The 12331-nt window shown below is 44.3% G+C and overlaps 1 protein-coding gene across 1 annotated transcript in view; it reads left to right on the forward strand.

Annotated features, from left to right (window-relative positions):
- stk25a (serine/threonine kinase 25a) overlaps positions 1 to 12331 on the forward strand; it is a 28593-nt gene continuing 16262 nt past the window's right edge. The window contains exons 1-4 of the mRNA XM_063202008.1: positions 1 to 412; positions 8367 to 8597; positions 9035 to 9091; positions 9402 to 9510. Coding sequence (XP_063058078.1) covers positions 383 to 412; positions 8367 to 8597; positions 9035 to 9091; positions 9402 to 9510 — 427 coding nt within the window. The 5' untranslated portion in view covers positions 1 to 382. The remainder of the gene's footprint in view (positions 413 to 8366; positions 8598 to 9034; positions 9092 to 9401; positions 9511 to 12331) is intronic.

The raw sequence follows: 12331 nt of genomic DNA on the forward strand, positions 1-12331 counted from the left end.
TGCGCGCTGTTGGCATCCTCTTCCCTAGCACAATGGAAAAGAAGCTAAGATGGGAGAGTCTCCCTGTACATAAAAAATAATTACATGGGCCCAAAGTTGGGAATGCCGTTGACATTTTGCCCGTGCAAAGAAACGAGGAATGGATTATTCTTCCACGGACTCATATCGTGAGAAAGCCATCGTGTGATCGTAGAGGATATTTGGGAAAAGGAGGTGTCGAGACTGACAGAGGAGAGCTGTTTATTTTTGGGGGGGTCTTCGAGCGACCGAGACTGCGAAAAAGAGGAGAAGAGGAGCATTTGGACAGACAGGGGGATACGACAGGGCCTGGATTTGCACGGCTCAGGGCGCCTGTTGCCCGAACTCCGACAGACCGACAGACATGGCTCATCTCCGCGAGATTCGGAACCAGGTAATCCGCTGCGCTTATCCGCCTGTCTCCTCCGTGTTCAATAACGTTTGTCTCCGAGATCCAACCGAGGCTGGCTTAACATTATACAGCTAGCTAACCCTGGCTAGTAGCAATACATCCACGGCCAGGATCACGTCAAATTTTGGATAAGCTGTAACGTTTTGACAATCACATTTAGGATTGGTACAGCCTCGTCATTTGGTAAATGACTGCATGATGAGCAGCGAGTCTTCTACCCTGACAATGTGGTGTCATTCGTTTACAATGCAAATCAGTCTCCACAATGGACCATTAGGGCGCATTTGTAAGGCAGACAGTATAGTATTCAAAGCGAATAATCATTTTCATATCCTGCTAAGTTGACAGTTCGCCACCTCTTGACCAACCAAATAGGGCAAGGTGTGGTTGTGGAAAAGCAAGTTTGTTATGTAGTTTGCAGCACCGTTATCCACAACAGCATCGGCAGGATGCCACAGAGCAGCTTGACTGCTGCTGTCAACGTTTTGCGTAATTTAGCGCAGGGCCATATGATGATGTGTAGAGTAGCACTAGCACTACGGACCCCTCCTCACGCATCTGGCACCCTGCCCTCAGTGGATGTCAAAGCTCAGAGCTAGTTAATTGCCTTCCGATATAGGCTATAGGGTGCCAAGTAGGCGGTAGTTGATGGCTGACATACATGGTATTTCCTCTGGGTGGCAACTGAATGGATGGATGGTGAGGTAATCTTGTAGCGTTATCTCCCGCCAGGGCCAGATTATTGTATAACTGCATGTTTACTGTCAGTAATGACTGCGTGCGTAATGGTGCAATATAGTCATACATGCACTCATTTATTGCATGGTGTGACATGGACATCATGCGGTTTAAACCTTTACGCTACTTCAGGCAATAGAACACATCCTTGATTCTGCCATGGCATGTCATCTTCACCATGACATTCTCCTCATCATGCTAGTTTCAGAATTCATCATCATCATCGTCATCGTCGTCATCATCATCATCATCATCATCATCATCATCATCATCATCATCACATTTGGCCATCTTCACCATACTACCATCATCTTCATCATTGTCAACTTCATATTGTGTCATGATCATGACATCTTGTCATTGGTCATCAAGTCATCAGTATAAAAAAACAAATGAATACCCAGGCTGACTAGATGGTAACTTCTTTTGAGGCCAGCAATGAAGGAGAACACACCCTGTGCATGGGACTCATAAGTCCCGGTTTAAGGACACCAGGGTAGCTTAATTGTAAGGGAGATGTTCATGCAATTGGAAGGTTGCAGGTTCGAATCCCGCACTAGTAGGAAGAATATGGGTGGTCTGTTACATCTCCATCCATGGCTGAAGTCCACACCTAAGCCCACATTGCTGCAGGGACTGTAACCAATACCCTGTACTAGGGCTGCACAATTAATCGAAAATAATCGAAAATCGTGATAAATTAGTGAAATCGAAGTCGAAATTTTAATCGTGATTTCATCGTGGCAATAGTGACCTACCTTTGAGAGCGTCCTTGAAGCCAGAACATACTGACAGGCTGGTGTTTCTGGACAGAAAACTGTCCACCTAAGTTTCATGCTATTGCCTTTACATAATTATTACAATTTATTTTATTTTGCTCATCCCGTTTACAATTAATTCTTGGTTATATTTCATCTTGTTATAATTTTCAAAAAAATCATCAAAAAATCAATAATCGTGATTAATAATCGTGATTACGATTTTGACCAAAATAATCGTTATTATGATTTTTTCCATAATCGTGCAGCCCTACCCTGTACCTAAGAAACGTCAAATCGCTTTGGATAAAAGCGTCAACCAAGTGGCATATATTATAATGTAATATTGCAGTGTAACAGAGGCTCCATAAGGCCCATGTACTGTATGCTCCCTAATAGGTGCTCCACAGGTCACACTATGGGGTTGGAACATTGTCACTACGTGCCTTTTTGTTCACTGACTATTGTGCCACATGTCATTGTGTTTCTGTTTCTAGGGTTACTCTTCTCTGTAAATGGGTGGTTGATGTTTAAGGCCGTAACACACTTAAAGGAGGAAACATATTCCAATTCCTGAAAAAATGGGTGGAAAAGTTTGAAAAAATGTGAAAAAATAAAGCACTCAGTGGTTCGTGGAATTTTGCTTAATTTTTGCCATTTTTGGAAAAATGTGTCCTGTGGTGTGACATCATTGGTGTGACATTTCTGTAAGATACAATAAAATGATTAATATTCTGCACAAACATGAGCTCAGATGTCAGTCATGTTTACAAAAGGATTAAAATGGCCACAAGGCGAAATTCCACAGACCACGAAGTGTTTTATTTTTTTCCCAATTTTTTCAATCATTTTGTTCAGGAATTGGACGTTAAACGTCAACCACCCATATATTCCAGGACAGGTTGTACTAATGTTACAGTCACACCACAGGACATTTGCCATATAAACCTTTCCATAAATCTGAACAAAAATGTTTCTTCTGATCTAAGACTAATATGAAACATGATGTACCACATCTTCTTTCATTTACATTTGTTTTCAAGAGGAAAAATATAAATTTGGTAGGTTTTTAACTAATGTTACATAAAAACAGGGTGTCATGTCAACCACCCAAATATTACTATCAAGGCTACGGCTACTCTTCTTTTCTCAGTAAATATTTTCAAGAGGGCATCTTCTGACCTTCTCAGTAAATATTATCTGAGGAGCCTGGGGCATGCATCCACTGTATTCACCTGTTCAGGGTGTTTGCTCATTGTTTTTGCGTGCGTGCGTGCGTGCGTGCGCATGCGTGCGACTGTGTGTTTGTGTGTAAGTTTGAGTTTGAGAAGAGATATGGACTTCGCTGTTTGATTGTAAGATGACCGTGAGAGTTGTAAGTGTTTGACCGTTGTTTGTGTGTTTGAGACCAGAGATGCTCCTCCTCAGTTAACCTCTTGACTTCTGGCCTTCTAGTGTTATCCGCTGCGGTGAACTTTGAGATGGACTGGAGAGGCCCGTTGCGGAGAGTCCATGGTCTGGATTCAGAGTGTGTGCACTGCAGTGTTCTGCAGACAACCAAGGGTCTGGATCTCTCTTGTCTGTGGTTTTCTACAGAAAACCAAGGGTCTGAATTCAGTCTGTTTGCAGTGTTCTGCTCTAGTTGTTGTCACCCCTGCCCTGTCGCCTCTCAGTGTGTGTGTGAGTGTGTGTGTGTGTGTGTGTGTGTGTGTGCGCGCGCGCGCGTGCATGTGTGCGTGCGTGCGTGCGTGCGTGCATGCGTGTGTGGAGGGCTTAGTTAGCGAGAGGTGAGGGAGTCCAGGAGTCCATGGCTATGTCTCAAATCACGCACTTGTGTCAGTGCAGTGACAGTCAGTGCACTGAGGTCTTAAGTGCATAGTGTCGTGGAAAAAATTGAGCACTATGCATGCACTGTGCCCTTGCTGGAAGTGACGGCTGAGCATGGCATTAGCTCGCCAAAATATGAGTTGGCTACTGTTTACAATGCACAGCGTCTGGTGCTTGTATTTCCATTTCCTTCACCCCTAAGGACAACAATCATACAATACTTTGGTTGGCATGAAAAGGTTGGTATCCAATCAACATTACTTACAGAATTATGGATTCCACCATTTCGACTGCCACCTTAAACATACCCTGGCTAACAGACGTAGGCTTTCACCATCTCCAATGATGACATGCCTTGATTACATTTACATTACATTACATTGCATATGGCAGACGCTTTATAACCAAAGCGACTTTCAAAAGAGGACATAATCAAGCCAACATCACAAGCAAATACAAAGTGCACAGGAGATATACAGAACAACAAGTGCAGTTGCAAAGAGGGGTTAGGTTTTTTTTTTTTTTTTCAAAGAGTAAATAACGAGTACACACACACAAACTAAACTAAACTAAACATCATGTCAGGAGTCTGCCCTGGGGCAAGGCCAGTTCAAGCATTAGTCTAGTAGATTCTCTCGAAAGAGGAATGTCTTTAGTTGTTTCTTGAAGGCTGCAAGAGATGTGCTTAGTCTTGCTGCCTCTGGGAGACCGTTCCACCACTTGGATACCACAACGGAGAACAATCTTGACTGGGAGTACCTAGAGCGACTGGATGGCAGAGCCAGACGGCTTGTGCTGGATGAGCGCAGTTCTCTTCCAGTAACATAAGGCGTTAGTAGGTCCTTCAGATAAGCTGGGGCCGTTCCTGTGATGGTTTTGTAGGCAAGGGTCAATGCCTTGTGCTTGATCCGGGCGGCGATCGGTAACCAGTGCAACTCAATAAATAGAGGAGTAACATGGGTCCTTTTGGGTTGATTGAATATCAACCGTGCCGCCGCATTCTGGATCATCTGCAGAGGCTTTAGCGCACAAGCAGGTAGACCTGTCATGAGTGAGTTGCAGTAGTCAACGCGGGACAGCCTTCAGCTTTGAGATGGCACCTTTACATACGGTTGCTAACAATGGATTACAACACCTACAATGGGTCCATTCTATTATCCTTACTCCTGCCCTCCACCTGATGCCCCTCCTCCATAGATGGATAATATTTTCCACACTGTCAGCCTCGCCACAACAACTTCTGAGGGACTTTTCCCCATTCAGCATCCCAACTGCAAATAATGACCAAATGACAAAACGACCTTTGAAATTGTGCTTTTGAGAGATACTGAATTAAACTTGATGTCTTGCGACTGGAGTTTGGACCCAAGGACGGCACGTTACCTTGCCATAGCCAACACAGGATTATACCATGTACAATGACGACAATTCACTGTCACATTGTGAGGCACAGGATTACATAATACGATACAGCTTGGATGTGCCACCTTAACATAGTTAACATCATTACACTGTCATTACATCATCTACCTTTCTAAACCTTTTTTGAGCAGACGCCCCTTGACCTCATCAAAAGTCTCCCAATGCCCTCTCGTCCTGCCGATGCGCCCTTAGTGTTAAATAAATAAAATAGAGCCCACCCCCAGCTGTCTCCTTCTCAATGCCCCCCTATTACTCCCAAATGCCCCCTCGGGGGCTGTAGAGCCCCTGTTGAAAAACCCTATTGTACCATTATGACAGTCCATTGTAGCATTAGCCAAGCACACACCATAATATACAGTGACAGTGCGGAGATCTGGCTGTAACACAGCCAACAGGATTATACCACACCAGTGAGGAGATGCTACCTTAACAAAGCCAGCCATGTAGGATTACAGCTTCAACAATGAGGACATGGCACTGTTGTTTACACGAGGCAGTAAAAGTTGCCAATCCATCAGGGTACTTAAACATAGCCAAGCACGGGATAGCATAGCCAAGCCTAGGATACCTCTACTCTAAAAAAATGTGAAAAGTCCGCTTCAACCAGGATTTTTCTGCTCCCACTTTTTTTTGCGTAATGTTTCGGGTGAAAACCCTTCTTCAGACGTTAACCTTCTCCTTCAACCTTCACCAAGTCAATCTTAGGATCACACTGTATACATTGGGGTCATTTCATGTGAAGTCAGACAGGGCCCGAAGTTTAATCAAACTTAGTGTGCCTTTTTAGTGGCAATGTAGTGCTTTTTAGTTGCATTTCTGGCTCTACAAATTGCACGCTATTGCAAGCTGGAGTCGGAGGAGAAGCCACCTCACCCGAGCAGCCCAGGAAAAAGAAGAACTATCCGCACACCACAGGCTTCCTTGCTGTGATTTATTATGTGAAAAAATGGCACGTTTTGATCTGCAAGGTCTTCGAAGACCTTGCAGGTCCATGCGTTGTGCCATTTGTCACGGTATAAATCACAGCAAGGGAGCTTTTGTGGTGGTGTGTGGATATTTCTTCCTTTCCTTATGCGTTAGGGGATGTGCATGCACCTCAAAAAGTGTCTTTTTGAGGTGCCAGCCCACGGTGTGTGCGTGTGAGGCTTCCACCTCCTCCTCTGTATTAGCATAAGTGAAGTGTGGCCTTCCATTGCTCTTCCTGCATCACCTGTTGCCTAGTAACCACCAGATAACTGCTGTTCGACACTCCATTTTTCAAGGGGCTTTTTTTTTTTGCCTTTTTTGACAGGACAGTGTAAGAGGTGACAGGAAGCGGGTGGGAGAGAGAGAGAGAGATGGGCACAGATCCGGAAATGACCTCGGGCCAGAATCGAACCTGGGTCCCCGATGTAGCAGTGCAGTCCTACCGTTTGAGCCACGGCAGGGCTACTGTTGGCCACTCTTGATAGGAAGATCATGTATGGCATAGTTGCCCACTCCTCCTCCCTCTCTTCTTCCACCTCCACCTCCTCCTCTTCCTCCTCCTACTCCTCTTCCTCCTGTGTGTGCGTGTGTGTCCCTGATAGGTGGAATATTATGAATGGTAGAGTTGACCACTGTGAGCGCTAACTTCTGTTGCCCATGCGTGCTTTGGGGCGGAGTTCTACCGCAGCCATGGACTGCAGCACATGTGCTCCCCTGGCTGGTCGATTACCATGGCAACCATCTGAAAGCATCAGACCGAATAGGCCACACCTGACTGGCTTTGATGTTGCTGAGTACGACTCAACAATGAGCTTTATTCATGAAGTCGTCTTTGTACTCAGGATGTTTTCATACAGTGCTGCTAAAAATAGTGTCATGAAATCGCCAACATAATTTTTGGGATGGTCTCTCATCTTCACATTCATGTAATGGAGGATGTGGAAGGCCGTAGTAGGGTGATTTTGTCCCCACAGTTTGAGGTGTTCACTCATTATGAAGCTGAACACCTTGAGGGTCCAGACAGCAGAGGTCCTTATGCCGTATAGCCTTTCTAATCTTACCTCTATGGCACAAATGCAAATGTGAGTCATCAGAGGTCTCAGAACAAGGAAAATAATCACAAGAATATGTTTGCATGGAAGAAAAGGTGCTTTCTGTGGGTATACAGCAGGGGTGGGGAACCTATGGCTCAGGGGCCGTTTACAGCCTGTAAGGCCGTCTTATCCGGCTCTCTATAATTTTAGTGTTATGCAGTTTCAATTGAAATATGACATGTTTTGTAACGCCATCTTAAAAATTACATTTGCGATGCAACTAAGTTGTATTTTTCAGGGGACTTGGTGAGGGGTCTGTTGTAAAGCTGGCCGCCCTCATTATAGACTTAAAGTTCATGGGGAAGTCCTGGTTTGCGTTCATAGTACAGCCCTTGGAGGACTATAAAATTTGATGTGGCCCTCCGAATGGAAAAGGTTCTTCACCCCTGGTATATAGTACTTTTTGTGACTTTGCTGAACAAATATCCTGTGAAAGGTTTTATAACCCTAATGTACACGCCCCTCATAGGTAGTAACAGTTAATCATGTGCATGTAGTCCAAAGTTTAAACATGCTCACAAATGTGCCAAAGCGGAAGAGTCTTGTCAGCCTGTTTGGCCCCCTGAGATGGGACGCCTCACTTTGAAAATGAAACAACGCCTATCTCATCACATCCCTTCGCCTCACTCATTAACCTAACACACCACAATTAGCCCAGTTCTTAATCTAGATAGATAGATAGGAAGTACATTTGAAGTTTGCTCAGCCCAGTTCCTAATAGGCTGTTGTGTACTTCATGGAAGTGCATCTGACATTTTGTTTTATTTTCATGTAAATTTAAGTAAAGTCTTTTGCATGTTTGTTGGTTTACTCAGTTGTGACAAAAGGTTTTGGGTTTCCCTGTCTTCCCTCTTGGGTGTAAGAGATCAAAAGTCATTATAAACAAAGATTTATTTTGTACAGTATGCACCGCACATTGAGCACTCCAGGTGAACAAACCCACAACTTGTGTGTGTGGATGCTTGGATTGGTCGTAATGTAAGGATTCCACTGGACTGTAGTGTGTGTGTGCGTGCGTGCTTACGTGAAGAACTTAACTGTGTGTGTGTGTGTGTGTGTACGCACATTCATGCGTGTATCCATCCCAGAAGAGTACTTAAATGGTTATGTGTGCGTGTTTCCCTCCTCTAGAACTCGCGTCTGGACCCGGAGGAGTACTTCACCAAGCTGGAGCGTATCGGTAAGGGCTCCTTCGGCGAGGTCTACAAGGGCATCAACAACCGCACCAAGGAGGTGGTGGCCATCAAGATCATCGACCTGGAGGAGGCCGAGGACGAGATCGAGGACATCCAGCAGGAGATCACCGTCCTCAGCCAGTGCGACAGCCCCTTCGTCACCAAGTACTTTGGATCATATCTCAAGGTAATGGAGGCTTACATACCAGAGGCATGTACAGATGGGGACGAGGTGGTTCTGAAGCACTTGCCCCTACTGGACAAAAAAAGGCCCTTTTTGAAAGTTTTTTTGTTGTTGAAGTTTTTCTTGTCACAATGTACTGTGGTCCATTTTCCACAAATTTCCACAAAATGCTTGAGAATCAAACACATGTGACATTGATGCCCCAATATTACACATAGCCTTAATAGCCTATTAAGGCAGCCAGAAGCCAAAATGTCTGTGCCCGCCACTATAGCCTTCTGTGGTAAGATACAGTAGGTATCATAGCGTGGATCCCATCGATTAAATATCCACAGGCAGTGTGAAAGTCCCTTTGTCACCAAGTACTTCTGATCATATCTCAAGACATTAACGCTATGTGTCTGAGTGTTTGATTATAACTCTGCATTTTTCCATTGCAGGGCACGAAGTTATGGATCATTATGGAGTATCTGGGTGGGGGCTCTGCCCTGGACTTGGTGAGTGATGATTAATATTGTGGATCTGAACAAGGGATCAAGGGATGATTAATAGTGGTATTATTGTTATGTAAATAGTCATTTCATTGGTGACATTGAAGTGTGTGTGTGTGTGTGTGTGTGTGTGTGTGTGTGTGTGTGTGTGTGTGTGTGTGTGTGTGTGTGTGTGTGTGTGTGTGTGTGTGTGTGTGTGTGTGTGTGTGTGTGTGTGTGTGTGTGTGTGTCTGTGTGTGTGTCTGTGTGTGTGTGTCTGTGTCTGTGTCTGTGTCTGTGTCTGTGTCTGTGTCTGTGTCTGTGTCTGTTTGTCCAGCTGAAGCCTGGTCCTTTAGAAGAAGCCTATATCTCCACTATCATCCGTGAGATCTTGAAAGGCTTGGACTACCTGCACTCAGAGAGGAAGATACACCGCGACATCAAAGGTGACCATACACACACACACACACACACACACACACACACACACACACACACACACACACACACACACACACACACACACACACACACACACGTTAGTTAGCATGGGGAACCTCCTTAAAGCGACACTGTGTGAGATTTTTAGTTGTTTCTTTCCAGAATTCAGATTACCCATTCACAAATGTTACTTTTTTCATGAATATTTACCACCATCATCAAATTCTTCATCAAATTTCATTATGACAGGGAAAATGGCACTTTTCATACATGAAAAGGGATCTTCTCCATCTTCTCCACACACACACACACACACACACACACACACACACACACACACACACACACACACAGACAGACACAGACACAGATACAGACACACACACACACAAACACAGCTTCACCTTGCTATCTTTTTGGGGCCCTCCCATTGACTTCCATTCATATTAACCCTAACAACAGCTAAATAATGCTAAACTGTGCCCAAACCAAAATAATCCCTAACCTGTCAGTGAGGAAATGTTTTTACACTTTTACTTTTACCAATAGCAACAAAACTACCCCAGCAAAAGGGGTCAAACCATGCAGGGTCCAGGATTTTTGCCCCACATGGAGCGAGGGCCCCACCTTGATGGTGTCAACGAAGGTAGATTGGTGCAGTACACACACACACACACACATTGCACTCCACAACACCAGAGGTGAAACCACATCAGTACTGAGGTCTCTGCCTCCTCCAACTCAGATAAGCTGTCCAGTCATTGAGCCACTGAGTCAATATCCTCCACTAACATCAAATGGTCTTCCATAGACCTGAGGAGTGCCCATACATTACCATTGGCATATGAGCTGCACCCATGCATTAAGGACAGGGCTGACACATTAATTGATTATTGATTAATTGAGACCATTTTTTTATTTGATATATTTTATTGTGCTCTTTAGGGCTGGGTAAAATAATCGATTTAATCGATAATCTATCGATATCATTTAAAATTCACATAATCGATTCACAGGGCACAAAATAGTTTTTTTGTTCTTTTTCTTTTTGTTCTTTTTGTTTAATGTAGGTCTATGGAAAATACCAATTAGGTATTAGTCAATTAGGCCTAGGCCTACTTATTACAAATTAGCAATCTGTTAACACTGTCAAGCCACAGCCCTTTAACTAGGGATGTGCACGAATATTCGAAGGTTCGAATATTCGTTTTCCTTTCGAATTTAGAATAGTCCTGTCGAATAAAAAAAATCCAGCCAGTTAAAAAAAATCTGTGTTTGCCTCCCTTGCAGTGTTAAGTGACAAATGATAAGTACTGCAGGGTTACATTAAATTAACCTAGTAGCTCCCCTGTATTCTAATTTCTCTGGTAGGTCTAGATACGATGCTCATTCATTTCCAACATGTAGGCGAGTGTGTCTGAAAGCGTCCCGCCCCCCCGCCGACACGACACACACAGCCAGGGAGAAGCCACGCATCTCGTACATTTCAGTTCATTGATTGGGCATTCATAAATAAAGCGCTGACACTGTAAATCTGCTATTGGTGATGGTTTTTTAAACATGGACTGTCATCTGTAACTGTTCGGGAATAATGTCACATCAATTTGCGTCTGATTTGACCAGCGTAAACTTCTGCAAGGTAAGCTACTTGTAGCTGTTAGCCAACGTCAGTGTCAACAATGGCAGGTTATTTCAATACAGGTATCTCTAAAACGCTAATAATGATAAGCTAACAAACGAAGTAAGCTAGCTGAGTACTCTGCAACTATTTGGGGGTCGTTTCATATGGCGTTGCTTCGGATTTGTGAAACAAACTTTGTAAAAGCCACCCCTCTGTAGCCGTGTGAATCGGGATACTGTCTGTCAACAATGTCAATTGCTAACTAGTTCTAATGCAGCCCAACTAGCGAACAACTGTTCAGTGGGGTTTACTTTGCCCTACCACGAGAATGGAAGGAGGGGAAGGGAATGATACATATTTCTCGTCACGGACGCACAGACCTCTTCCTGTGAACGTGCTGCTGGACGTTCAGAGGTGTACACTCGACAGCATTTTCTAGCTATTGCTCCCCCCTGGTGCTGTAGATGGAAGGCCACTGTAAATAAGTTTGAACTCTTTATGATACGTCGGCGGAATTTAGGCTACATGTTTCAAGGGATGACGGTGGGAGTCCCTCAGTCAGCAAACGCACATCTTTTTTTTTTTTTTTTTCGAATTTCAAATAACATTCGAATAGTTTCTAGCGAATTTCGAATAGTGTTTTGAGCTGAAATGCACATCCCTACCTTTGACATTTTTATATAAAAATAGGCAACAACATCTTTTGGGGGAAATCCTTGCACCAAGAAGGGAACGGATTGAATCGATTCGGAATGAATGGAATCGAATTGAATTGAATCGTGATCAATCGATTCAAAGCCCTAAGAATCTAAATCGAATCGATACCGGAACATGGCTGCGATACCCAGCCCTAGTGCTCTTAGTACTGACACTCTTGAATCCCTCTGTGTCCAACCCCCTCTGCCTCTCTTTACCCGCCCATGGCACGTCTCTTTGCCCTCCGTCTAAATCCTCTCTATACGACTCTGTGGCCTGCACTTTGCCCTCTGTGATGTGACCAATCTACCTCTGTTCTCTCTCTTCTCTGTCTCTTCTTTACCCCCTGTTTCCTCTCTGTCCCATCTCTCTGGACCTTTGTCCCCTGTGCATACTTTCTGCCTCCTTCTGTCTGTGATCTCTCTACCCTCTGTGCTGTCTCTCTCTGCCCTCTCCCTGCTATGTCTCTGCCTCCTATGCACTCTGGCTTCCGTGCCACCATTCTCTTC

Source organism: Engraulis encrasicolus, chromosome 6 (assembly GCF_034702125.1).
Source record: "Engraulis encrasicolus isolate BLACKSEA-1 chromosome 6, IST_EnEncr_1.0, whole genome shotgun sequence".
NCBI classification, from domain to species: Eukaryota; Metazoa; Chordata; class Actinopteri; order Clupeiformes; family Engraulidae; genus Engraulis; species Engraulis encrasicolus.